Source organism: Equus asinus, chromosome 6 (assembly GCF_041296235.1).
Source record: "Equus asinus isolate D_3611 breed Donkey chromosome 6, EquAss-T2T_v2, whole genome shotgun sequence".
Classification (NCBI taxonomy): Eukaryota; Metazoa; Chordata; class Mammalia; order Perissodactyla; family Equidae; genus Equus; species Equus asinus.
Genome location: NC_091795.1, coordinates 15,973,752 through 15,987,321, shown reverse-complemented (window position 1 = coordinate 15,987,321; position 13,570 = coordinate 15,973,752). Strand labels below are relative to the sequence as shown.

At 43.2% G+C, this 13,570-nt stretch overlaps 1 protein-coding gene across 1 annotated transcript in view; it reads left to right on the top strand.

Moving 5' to 3' along the window:
- Nucleotides 1–13,570, top strand: part of VWA3B (von Willebrand factor A domain containing 3B) — a 190,129-nt gene that overhangs the window by 165,787 nt on the left and 10,772 nt on the right. The window contains exons 23-25 of the mRNA XM_070512783.1: nt 4,589–4,700; nt 10,138–10,262; nt 11,913–12,050. Of these exons, the coding sequence (XP_070368884.1) occupies nt 4,589–4,700; nt 10,138–10,262; nt 11,913–12,050 (375 nt within the window). The remainder of the gene's footprint in view (nt 1–4,588; nt 4,701–10,137; nt 10,263–11,912; nt 12,051–13,570) is intronic.

Below are 13,570 nucleotides of genomic sequence, written 5' to 3'. Positions count from 1 at the left end.
GTGAATTGTCCTGAAAACAGAAAATGAAAACAGTATAGGAGGGAAAATCCCCAATTTCTGCAATGTAGAGATTTGAAGAAAATGCCTATGTGGTTTCCCTTCTGATTTAAGAGTAAATTCACAAGTGTCTATGCTCATTCACTCATTCAGCCCACTATATGCAAAATACCTCGAGCAGTTACACAGAGCAAACCAGAAATAAATGACTACCTATCTCTACCTTAAAAGCAGTCATATAAATATAACTTTCACACCATAAAATTAACCTATTTCAGTCCAGTGATTTTTAGTAAAACTGACTGAGCTGTCAACCACCACCACAATCCAGTTGCAGAACACTTCCATGACCCTGAAAAGGTCCCTTATGTCCATTTGCAGTCAATCTCCAGTCTCACCCCAAGCCCTAGGTAACTGTTAATCAATTTCTGTCTCTATAAATTTGCCTTTTATGTACATTTCATATATAAATGGCTGAATAATATTCCATTGTATGGATATACCACATCTTTTTACTCATTCCTCAGTTAATGGACATTTGAATTATTTCCACCTTTTTCATTATTGTGAATAATGCTGATATGAACACTCACATAAAATTCTTGGTGTGATATAAGTTTTCATTTCTCTTGGCTAGATACCCGATGATGGTATTTCTAGGGCACACAGTAAGTTTATGTTTAATTTTTAAAGAAACTGCCAAAACTTTTTCCAGAGTGTCAAAAATCAATTAACCAAAAATGTAAGGATTTATTTCTGGGTTCTCAATACTGTTGCCTTGATCATATTGATGAGGATTTTAGGCTGGTTAATTTTAAAACTGCAGATGAGAAGCAGGCTCCGAGGAGCGGAGTTTGCTTGCTCTTTATTGGGAAACATTTACATTTGTAAGGGAAACCTCCATCTGTAAAGATGCCTCCCTCTCTGTGCCAGGAAGAAGGGAGATGAACTTATCTCTAGAAACTCTTAATCAATGCCAAAGGCAAGAACTTAAGTTGTTTACTGTCTGGCAACCTCATGTAACTGACTGCCCCGCCCCTCCCCCACCAACATCCTCCTTTGTCTTTAGCTGAAGATAATATTTAAGTGGTGACTTCTGCCATTTACTTAATCCGGTTTGATTCTTATCTAAAAGTTATAGGACCACCCAACAACCAGACCCCACCTGCCCTGATACCATTTTAACAACTCTTTTTACATATTCTTTCCTTTGTCTTGTAAAGAGATAACTCACATACCTATGGCTTAAATTTAGCCTTACTCTCCACCCATGTTTGCAGCAGCAGCAGCTCCCCATGCCAGCAGCAGCTCTGACTGCCCCCTGGTCCTGTCCCCATGCTATTCCACACTATTCTCTAAATAAAAGAGCACTACTGCCAGATCTTGAGAGTCCAAGAAATCTTTCTTTCGACTCCTCGGCTCACTGACCCCCCATCAATATGACTATCCTTATGTCAGCAACACACTTTCTTGATTACTGAAGTTTTAGAGTAAATTTTGAAATTAAGAAGTGTAAGTTGCCAAATTTGTTCTTTTTCAACATTGTTTTGGCTCTTCTGAGTCCTTTACATTTACGTGTAAATTTTAGGATCAGCATCTCAATTTCCACAACAAACAAAAATAAAAAAATCTTACTGGGATTTTTTTTTTTAAATTGGCATCTGAGCTAACTCTGTTGCCAATCTTCTTTTTTTTTTTCTTCTTCTTCTTCTCCCCATAGCCCCCCAGGACATAGTTGTATATTCTAGTTGTGGGTGCCTCTGGTTGTGTTACATGGGATGCTGCCTCAGCATGGCCTGATGAGCCATGCCTGCGCCCAGGATCCGAACTGGTGAAACCCTGGGCTGCTGAAGTGGAGCGCCCAAACTTAACAACTCGGCCACAGGGCCAGCCCCTTACTGGGATTTTGATATGAATTATATTGAATCTGTAAATCATTTTGGGAAAAATGGCTGTCTTAACCATGTCAAGTCTTCTCATCCAAGAACATGATATGTCACTCCACTTCTGAGATCTTTAATTTCTCTCAGCAATATTTGGTAGTTTTCAGTGTATAGATCTTTCATTTATTTTGATATATTTATACCTACACACTTTACTCTTTTGATGCTATTATAAGAGGGATTCTTAGTTTTGTTTTCAGATTGTTCATTATTAGTTCATAGAAATATAATAGATTTTTTTTGTATATTTACCTCACCTCATGACATCTTGCTGAACTTGTTAATTCTAGTAGCTTTTGGGTGGTTTCCCTAATCATTTATGGTGGTTTCCCATATCATTTATGAATAAACACAATTTTTCCTGCTGCTTTCCAATCGGATGCCTCTATTTTTTTCTTGCCTGATTGCAGTGGATAGAACCTCAAGTACAATGTGAAATAGAAGTGGCAGGAATGCCTTACCTTGTTTCTGATCTTAAGGGGAAATCATCCTGTCTTTCCCCATTAAGTATCATGTTTGCCACAGGCTTTTCATAGATGCCTTCATCAAGTTGAGAAAGTCCCGTCATGCTCCTAGTTTGTTCAGAGTCTATATGATAAAAGAGTGTTGGATTTTGTCAAATGCTCTTTCTCTGTGCATTAAAATAATAATATGGTTTTATCCTTTATTCTATTAATTTGGTGTATCACATTAATTGATTTATAGATGTTAAACTAGCTTTGCATACCTTGGATAAGTCCTACTTGGTCATTGTGTATAATCCTTCTTATATGTTGCTGGATTCATTTGCCAATATTTTCTCGTGGATTTTTCCATCTACATTCATGAGGAATATAAGTCTGTAGTGTTCTTTTTCTTGTGGTATCTTTCTGATTCCTTATTGGGGTATTACTTGACCTTCTCTTTTCTAATGTAAATAATCTTCCCAGTAATTTCTGGTTTCCTAGGGCCGCTCTTTCCAGTCCTCCAGCCAGAAATCTGGGGTTTTATGTTCCTAACTCAATTGCATGCTTCCACCTGTTGTACTTACATCTGGGGACAAACAGAAGCCAGGCACAGAGAAAGAGAAAACAATGTGAGTTCCTCCCATCATGTTGGGACCACAGTGTCACTAATCAGACAAGAAGGTTCCCCTCCTTCAGAGTTTTGGCTCCTTCAGGCTCATGTTGCCAACACTGCTGCCAGTGCCACACGATTGTTTGGGGACTTGGGTCTGAGGATGGGGGAAAAAGGAAGGAGGATTTCTGCATCCTTTGAGTGTTAGGATTTTCTTTTCTCATTCCTCAAGCCAGAACTAGAGACCTTCTCCTAGGCTCTCTCTGTCTGCACCCAGGTGCCCACTTCTGTGTATTAGGTTGCCTTGAGATCAGCCCTGGGAATACGAAAGGAAAAAAATAGTAAATTCCCCACCAGTTTGGTGGTACTTCAAATAATTCTTGTCTTCTTTCTCAACCCATTTGCTACTGTTTGCTCTTTAGAGTCCCTCAATAGATTTTACCCAGAAACCCAAACACTATATGTTTATTTTATTTTTTAATAATTCACTTAAAATATATATTACAAGAGCACTGGTCCTCAAATTGATGGGGAATTAAAAATAATGACTATTCTGGAGGGTGGAATGGAGGCTTTTGGGTTGTTTTTTTTTTTTGTGGGGGGAGGATGAGCAAGGATTGGGTCTTTCTATTAATGATCAATCATAAAGCATAGAAAATTGGATTTTACAAATCAAAAATTATGCTACCAGTTTCTTCATCTAGTGGACACAGCCGTTGCATTCACTCCAAGCCTTGATTCATAGGTACCATTTGGAAATAACAAAGCAGTCCTTTGCATTGTTTTTTCTGAAATTGCCTGGGGGTAAAGTCTTCCCAGAGAGATTATAACTGAGCTGGGCTTTGAAGGAGTTATCTAGAACAGGAAGGATCTTGCTCATTTTTTAAAATATTTTTTCTCTGTGTTCTTCAGATTGCATAATTTCTGCTGACTTGTTTTCAAGTCTCTTTCCTCTGTCATATCAGTTCTGCTATTGAGCCCCTCCAGACATTGTATGTTTTACTTCTAAAATTTTCATTTGGTTATTATTTTTACAGTTTCTATTTCTCTGCTGAAAACAACTACCTTACCCTTCATTTCAAGAGTATTTACCTATGCCTCATGGATTATGGTTATAATTGCTGATTTAAGGTCTTTATCTGATTAGTCCAAAACCTGGATTACCTCAGTACTTTGATCTACTGATTGTCTTTTACCTTGAGAATTGGACATATTTGTTTGCTTTTTTGTATGTTGCATTTTGGATTATATATTGGATATACTGACCGTTATGTTTTAAGACTCTGGATCCTGTTTAAGTTCTCTGCAAAAGGTTGACCTTTTTTTGTTTTGACAAAACTTGATTAGATTTGGACTGCAAATTCTGTCCTACGTTCTATGGGCAGTGATTAGCCCTATCAGTTCAGTTTTAAAAGCCTGTTCCCAGCAACATAGAACAGAAAGTACTCCAGAGTGAGTAGACAATCTATGTATGTTCCATAATTCTTCAATAGTTTGATTCTCAGTAGAGAATCCCAAGATACCCCATACCTGTGATTTTCACTGTCTGCATTGTCTTTTCCTATCAATTATTAATGTTTTATCTTTTTTAGCAAGAGAAGTTTCAAGAGAATCCAACAAAGAAAATCAAATCAAAAAAATTGGATCCCCTCAAAGGCCAGAAGGTTATTGCAAGATGTGATGAAAATGGCTTTTATTTTCCAGGTAGATATTTTATTTTATAAGATTCTTTTGTTAGAAAGTATGATATCAGAGACCAGAGGTTCTCAAACTTTTCTTTCCCATGAGCTGCACTAAGGTATTCCACTTGTAAAATGAAACGATGATGAGCTTTCTCCCCATATTTACGGGGGAAAAATAGCCATAAAAATGTATTTATTTTAATCTCTCATTTGTTCAGTGAACCATTTTTACTACACATCTGCTATGTTTCGTGTATGTAATATTCCTAAATATTGAACCACACACTGGTCTAGTGTAGTGAGCAAACAGATGGAAATGCTTGTCTTCATGGAGCTTACATGCTCGTGAGGGAGACAGACGAGCAACCAAATAAATAAAATATGCAGTGTGTCAGATACAGTGCTATGAAGGAGGATCAAGCCATGAAAGAAGGTTGAGAGTGTCAATGTGAAGGTTGCAATATGGCGGTCAATGAAGAGCTTCCAGAGAAAGTCACATCTAAGTAATGATTTAAAGGAGGAGAGGTAAACCATGAGATTATCTGGGGGAAGAGAGTTCTAAGCAGAGGGAATGGCAGTACAAAGTCCTGAGGCTGGAATTCTCATGGCATATTGGAGGAAGAGGCTACTGTGGCTGGACCCGAGAGGTTTGCCCAAGATTTTCCTGGGACATGTGATCCTGAAGGAATCAGCCAGCTGAAGTTCACTGAGAGCTTCACAGATAGTGAAAATAATATGTATGTGTGAAGATCTAGAGGTGAAGAAAAACATTTTATGTCTGGAGAAATAAAATAGATTATGGCTGGAACCTAGAATGCAAAGGAAAGGAAGAAAATAATAAAGCTCTTCAGAGGAGTAAGTATGGGGTAGTTCATAAAGGGTCGTGTTAAATAGGATGGACTTTATTGGAGAACCACATTTCAAGCAGGGAGAAACACAATCGCACTTGAGGTTTTGAAAAGATCCTTCCCATTGCTGTGTAAAGAGTGTACACAGAGTGGGTTAGGATGTCGCTCAGGTAACTGGCTTGTGTCATAAGGTAAATAGACATACCTACAGGAGATAGTGGTGTGGACAGGAAGATAATGAGGTATGTCTGGGACACGATGAATTGCAGGGGGCACCATGAGACAACTGAAGTTGTCAGAGAAGCAAAGATAAGGGTCTAGAGTCTGGGGAGGCAATCTGTTTGGAGATGGGAATTTTGACACATCAACACAAAAGTAGACATTGAAATCATGATAAAGGCTTGTAGGGAAAAGAGAGCTTAGAGAAAGAATCCTGAGGATGGTCTGTCAAGCAAAAAGATCAGACTGCAGAAATAAGCTGGTCTTCCGTAGTAGGCATTATCTATCAATCACCAGTTAGAAAAATTCGTTATTAATTAAATTTAATTAAATCTTCTTTTTAAGTGGGAAAAATGCTTCAGGAAGAGTTTTGGTTTCCAGCAGGCTTATGTGTAGAACTGGCAACTGGGACATTTTACTGGAAATTTGGTAAATGTGCTTTGGAGTTGACTGGATGAGAGTAAATATGGATCTGGGCTTCTGAGATGCTCATGAAGGCATGAAGCTCTTCTTTGCAAGAGAGCTCCTGAGAACCTGCCAAATCTTTGGGGCTCAGATTTGCTGGGAGGTGATGATAGAAGACCACCTCTACTTGATTTGCTGAATGGGAGCCTTGGAGAGGGGTCCCAGGCCAATTTGACAGTTGAATGGGAATGCTGGAAAGGACTGGATTCCAAATGGCTGGATTAGGGCTTGGGATCAGTTTACTGGTCAGGGTCTCAGAGAAAAGTAGGACGGCTTGACCTTTTCCCCAGCACCATTCCTGTGTGAGGAGAAAATGGGAAGACCTGCTGCAGGGGGAGTGGAGGAGACACGGGTAACAGCACAGCCACATGCGACACCTGCGGCCGTGTCACCAGCGATTATTGCCCTGGTTTTTAAAAAATATGCAACTAGAGGCAGAGAGCACACCCTCCTAAGAGCCGCATGGGATCTGCCTATTCAGGAATTTCAAACTTGTAGCTGTGATTAAACTCAAAAAAGTCAGTTTAGAGGAAATAAACATTTGAATTTAGTCATATAATCAGTCATTTTGATTGGTGGCTAGTTAGTAAATATTGATTCAGCCAAATTAAATGACAGCACGTGGATTACTGGATCTACTGAGTTTGTGCCCCCCCCCCCCAAAGTCAATGGGTCTTTTCCTCAGTTGGGAATTTCAACTCCACTTTACCTTCATAGAGTTATTTTTTATAAAAAATAATTTCAAACTTAGAAAAGTTTCAAGAATAATAGAGAACTCCTGTATACTCTTTTCACAGATTTGCCAATTTTTAACATTTTGTCACATTTATTACTTTATTTTATTCTGTCTCCCTACTGACCTTCACACACACACACACATTATTTTTTCTGAACTATTTGAGATTAGGTAATATCATCATGCCCCTTTAACCATCAGTGTGTATTTCTCAAGAACAAGGGTATTCTCTTAATGTAACCAGCATAAAGTTATAAAATTCAGGAAATTTAACATTATCATACTACTTTTTATCTGTACATTTCAATCCTATTAATTGTCCCAATAATGGCTTTTGTAGCATTTTTTCCCCCGGTACAGGCTCCAACCTAGAATCATATATTGCATTTGCTTAGCGTCTCTTTAGTCTTCTTTAATCTAGAATCATTCTCCAGCCTTTTCTATCATCTTTCATGATACTGACATTATTTAAAAGTAAAGCCAATTATTTTATAGCATATTCCTCAATTTGGTTTAGATTGGATTCAGGTTATGCATACCTGGAAAGAATGCTACCTACGTGATGACAATGATGTCACATCCCGCTCAGGGCATCTCATCCAGAGGCACCTAATGTCCGTGTGCCCTCATTAGTGACGTTAATTCAGATCACCTGGTCACGATGCCTTACTGTTTTCTCCCTTGCAAAAAAGAAGGTGAAAGAGTTTTGTGGAGCACAGGCATGATACTCATTGGTGACTCCTTTTCTGATAACTTTTGTCCCAAGCCTCCTAAACATTTTTCATGGAAAATAGCTGGCTTTAAGACGAACCTCAGCAGAAGGTGCTTCAGAGTAATTGGATCAGAGCGTCCGTGGCTTAAGGCCAGGTCTACACAGGAGCAGAGCTGGTCCGGTGGTTGCTGCCATCCTTGGGAACCGCGGCAGGGATTTCCATGTGGCTAACTCTCTTCCACGGGTCCGAGTGGATTATCCAGTTGAGGAATGACTGCACTGTTCAGAATGGAAGTGACAAGCTGACAGCCTGGCTTCTCAGGATGCTGAAAGGCAGGGAGGAAGACACATTTCAGAACCTTATTTTAAATCATTATTTGTGGGAATTGGGTCATCCTTCCTGTTGTTCAGTAAGAAGGAGCATTTTACTTTAGGACATTCACAGTGATGTAAATCCAGGTTGCAAGGTTTCTGCCTTGTGCCAAAGGAACAACTTACAATGGAAGGCGAAGGCGGGGCAGGGAGGGGGCCGGGAAATGTGATACTTTCTCAAGGGTGATGATTTAGGGTCAGAAAATCCTGAGTTTTCATTTCTTTGAAGTCTGCATCTTGTCTCCATGAGCCCTGTAACTGGAATCACTGAGCCTCAGTTTCCTCATCTTTCCAAATGGGATTTGAAACACTTTAAATGCCCATTAGATTATTACATATGCTAATATACAATATTTTGTAAATTGGAAAGCGTTAATTACACGTCAAGAGTTTTTCTATCACCCATGTGAGAGCTCCTCTTAGGAGACATAAACAACTCCCGTCCTCTCCTGGGGGTAGAGGGCGCTGCTTGGAATTTAAAAACTTTAATAAGCAATTCAGAAAGGCAAAAACCAGCACAAGGGGCTAGAGAGGAACCCTCTGAGACTAAAGGAAGAGGAGAATGTGATGAACAGACGTGTAGGGTGACACGGTGGAGTGGGGCAGGTGGAGGGCATGCTTCTGGTGGAGCAAAGCTAACGCCTTGTTCAGGAGCTGGAATTTAAGCTGGGCTGTAAATATAGGAAGGTTCTTACAGCCAGAGGTGAAAAATCCATTCTCCGGCCCAAGAAATTCCTGTTTGGAGCAAAAGTTGAGAACTATTCCTGCATCTTTCACCAGATGAACTGACCTGCCTTGTGTGCTTAGACTATTTCTAGACTCCTCTGACCACCGAGCATAGGCCACGTTTTTGCTGAGGGTCTCAAAAGGGGTGCATCCCCTTTTCCCCAGCCTGAGGATGAGACAGCCCTCTGGCAAAGGTGGGGAGCCTGACTCTAACCCAGGAAGATGCCTGGGATCACCAAGCCTCCACCAGGAGAAAGATCAAAAGCACTGGAGGGGCTTCTGCATGCTGGTCCCAGCTCCAGAGCCCAGGCCCCTGAAATGGTTCCCAGAGACCTTTGAGAGCCAGGAGACACGGCCTCACCTCTCTGGGGCCGAGGGCAGAGAACAAGTGCAGCTGCTACTGGCCAGGGAAGGTCCATGTCAAAACTTCCCCTTCGGGGCCGGCCCCGAGACCAAGTGCTTAAGTTTGCGCGCTCCGCTTTGGCGGCCCAGGGTTTCACCGGTTCGGATCCTGGGTACAGACATGGCACTGCTCATCAGGCCATGCTGAGGCGGCATCCCACATGCCATAACTAGAAGGACCCACAACTAAAATATACATCTATGTACTGGGGGAATTTGGGGAGAAAAAGCAGAAAAAAAAAAAAAAGGATTGGCAACAGTTGTTAGCTCAGATGCCAATCTTAAAAAAAAAACAAAACTTCCCCTTAATGTTTGTAATCCCTCCTTAATGGGAAGGTAAACTTCAACTAGGATGCGTGACAAAATGCATGAACCTTAACACACGTATTTTCTTTTCCTGTTATAATCCTCTCTTTGAGTATAACTAAAAGGAAACTTCTTGCTTCTTTTTTCTTTTTTCCTGTTTTGGCTGTACATTTTAAGGAAGCCATGGAGTGTGTTCAGCCTAGTTACCTTATCATTTATTAGATGAAAAGCTGAGGATGGTAGTTCATATTTCCTTTTCTCTTTCACAATTTAATAACTACAATTATCTATCTCTAAGTATTATAGAAGGAAATATGGCTAAAATAAATAAGGAAGGAAATCAGCAGGTAGGAAGCGTCCAAGGAGAGGAAATTTGTTTCTAGGAACGATGTCCTCTCAGGACGGTTGCTGGTGATGCTGGATGAACAAGCGTCTGCACCTTCTCTGGGCTTCCCAGCCCAGCAGGTGCTCCCAACCAGAGCACTGTGCTCCACCACTTTGGGTTGGTCAAGCACAGTATGCATCACACCGTATCCAACGCTATCTGGGGGAGAAATCAGGGGCGCACTGAATTAAACAGGCAAAATGTACAACTTAGCGAAGCCAACAGGATGGGGCAAGCCAAAGGGAATAGGTATTATTTACTTTTGATTTGAAATTTGGTTCCTTCCAGGGGTTGTGAAGAAGTGCGTGAGCCCCACCCAGGCACTGGTGGGCTTCACATATGGGGACACCAAGATTGTGCCCACTTCGTTCATCACACCTGTCGGGGGCGCCATGCCCTGCCCGCTACTCCAGGTACCTCTCCAGCGATCTGTTCCCGGGGCCCTTTTCCTCATTCCCAGAGTTGTGGATAACAGGAAGTGGCGCAGCCACGGTTTTGCCCTTTGCTGAGCATCTGGTTGGGCCACACAGGGAGCTTAAATTTGGGCAGGAAGAGCAGTGGCACCTGTTCCTGTGACCCCCTTGCCTGGTGATTTCTTTGCTCGTGACCCTGATCTGCTAATGTCCTGTTAAGTAGCTCACAAGAGCACAGACATGCTTGCATTGCATCTTGAGGCCATTGTCACTTTACAGACGATTGAGTGTCGGAGAAGGGAGTTGCTGTAACTGCTGGTGCTCTTGAAATTTTCACTGCAAAACACTATATTAAAATGGATTTCAGAGCCAGTCCCGGTTGCCTGGTGGTTAAGTTTGGTGTGCTCCACTTTGGCAGCCCAGGTTCAGTTCCTGGGCATGGACCTACACCACTTGTCACTGGCCATGCTATGGCAGTGACTCACATAAAAAAAGAAAAAAAATAGAGGTAGGAGGCCAGCCCAGTGGCGTAGTGGTTAAGTTCACATGCTCCACTTCAGCAACCCAGGGTTCACAGGTTCGGATCCCAGACACACTGCTCATCAAGCCACACTGTGGCGGCATCCCACATAAAATAGAGGAAGATTAGCACAGATGTTAGCTCAGCAACAATCTTCCTCAAGCAAAAAGAGGAAGATTGGCAACAGATGTCAGCTCAGGGCCAATCTTCCTCAGGGAAAAAAAATGGATTTCATAACAAGGACAGAGGTAGTGCTTTCCTTGACATTGTAGTCAATTGATGCCAGACCCTGATACCATGATCCAGTCACCCCTGAACATGAATTCCACAGGTGAGCTGGGTGGATGTGTTCTCACCTGCTTATAAATTCATAAAAGCTGTGCTATGTCAGGCCCATCCTCCTGCCACTACCCTCATCCTGGCACCAAGGCCAGAGAGTGGAGAGAGAGCCCCGCAGAGCTCCACCGCTGCTGTTTCTTGGATAGTGGGAGGCAGGAGAAGTGCCCGGGGAGCAGTCACAGGATTCCACTTTGGTTGTCTGGTCCAGCCTCCCCCGGCCAGACCCAGAGCGCACATCAGTGTACTGTTCCCCCGACAATCAGTCCTCTGCATCTGGCAAGTGCCCAGCGGCCTCTGTACACCCCTTCACAAGGTTTTCTCCCTGCTGGAAGTTCTCTCTTTATGACCTTTACCTGGGATGTCAGGTGTGTGCTTTGGAGCAACATCAAACAAACCTGCTCCTCTCCTTGTCCGTGACAGCCCTCGGATGTGCGGGGGCACTGTTCACATCTCTCCTCGGTCTTCATGTGAAGCACTCCAGGCTCCTTCCACCAGTCTCTGTAGGGTACCGTTTCCAGACCCCTCGCCATCTTGCTGGCTGTCCCCAGGCCCCTTGTCAGGTGAAGAAGTCCTGCTAGACGGGAGCTTCCCCAAACTGGTCACAAAATTCCAGCTGTGGCCCAGTGAGCCCAGAGAATTTTGGAACTGTGGACTTTTTCCAACTGAGAAAAGATAGGTATTTGAATTTTAGCATCAATATTTGCTAATCATCTTATAAACAAGCTTATGTTAATATTGTCTGTAAGATCTATAAGCAAAATATTGGCTGTGAAATGTGTTCTCGTCTACAGGTTGGAGATTATGTGTTTGCCAAAATTGTGGTCCCCAACGGCTTCGACTTCTACGTCCCTGCCATTGTCATAGCACTTCCGAATCAGAATGTGGCCGAAGACAAGTTCTACACGGTTTTGAAGTGTAACAATCGGAGAGTAAGTAGACTTTCATTTAGAAAAGGACGTCCTTGCTAGGCAGAAAGTGGCTGCTTTTACGCCCGCCTGTCTTGTGGGCACTGCCCAGCTCTTCCTGGCGCTGCCAGCGGTCTTGGAAGAGAGGTTTTCCTGGCTGGATCTATTCCACCTGCACGTCCACTCCCTGTGGTTTGGATTCTGCCCTCTCTGTGGCACAAAATCGGCCCTTACTAGGATCGCCGTGGCCTCCTCACCCCTCTGTCAGGTGGACTGTGGGCTGTCATTCCACATCTGACGGCCGGGGCTCCCTCCGCTTCTTCAGTGGCCTCCCAGGTTCTTACAGCACCACTCCGCCCTCTCTGCTGTGACTGCTGGTCCTCCCTGTGTATTTTTCCTAAAAGTTGTAGGAAAAAATCTTTATCAGTTTACAAATCTGATAATGTCCCTTGCCTGCCTGATGTCCCCCATACACACACTTATCAGCCTCATTGAAAAGCCCAGCGTGGCCCCAGCCCAGCCCCAGCCTGCCCCGTGAGCTTAGTTTCCAGCCCCGTGGAAAGCTCGATGCTTCCTGAACACAGTGGGCTTTTCCAAGGCCGTGGGCTTTAACTCTTCCTGGACTGCCCTCCCTGTCTTCTTCCCATGAGAACACCTGTCACGCTCAGGGTTCCCTCGCCCACTGTCCTGCCCTCCACTCACACTGGCTTCCTCACCAATGTCTCAGCTCCTGAAAGACGGGGACTACGGCCTGTGCATCTCTGCACCCCCAGCACAGCCCCTGATAAAGAGAAGATTCTCCCAGTTGCTCTTCAATTACTTGAATAAATGATGTTTCTAATGGAAATAATGTTGTCTTCACGGACTACTTCATATGCCTAGAAAAGAGACTAGCAAGCAAAATAAGAGTGGCTAACCTTATTAAGCCCTTCCTTTGTGCCACAAGTACTAATCCGATCACACATAGTGAACGATTGAAGGCTCAGAACACTGTGAGGGAGGTACTGTTATTATCTGCATCTTCAGACCAGAACCTGAAGCCGAGAGGTTACGTCATACAGGGTCAGCCGCAGAGCAGAGGTTTGAACCCAGACAGTCTGGCTCCATGGCCTGCACGCTAAACGTCTGTGCCGACTGCCCAGTGCACAGAATAAAAATATCCAGTCAGGTCTTGACTGTAGCGTGACGTATATCCATCAGGGAGGGGTCATGGTAAATGAGTTTTAGAATTAAGGGCAAAGAGTAATGACGTCAGAGCCAACGGGCCCCAGGAGCACTGTACCCAATCCGACAGAGCGAGAGGGATCAAGAAGTGCCTTCTCATCATGAAAGGCCCCGGAGAGAAAATGGATGTTCCTGGAGCTGTTTAGATGAGAGTGAAGAAGCAGTCTGGAAGGGCGGCAGGTGGGGAAGCATTTCTGACATGTGGCCCTGCTCTGGGGATAGCTACTAGGCAAGAGAGGAGAGAGCCAATCAAGGGACGTTTGAAGAGATGTCCCTGAGCCCCACAGGGTGGGGAGACGTGAAGCAGGTGACCTTGGATG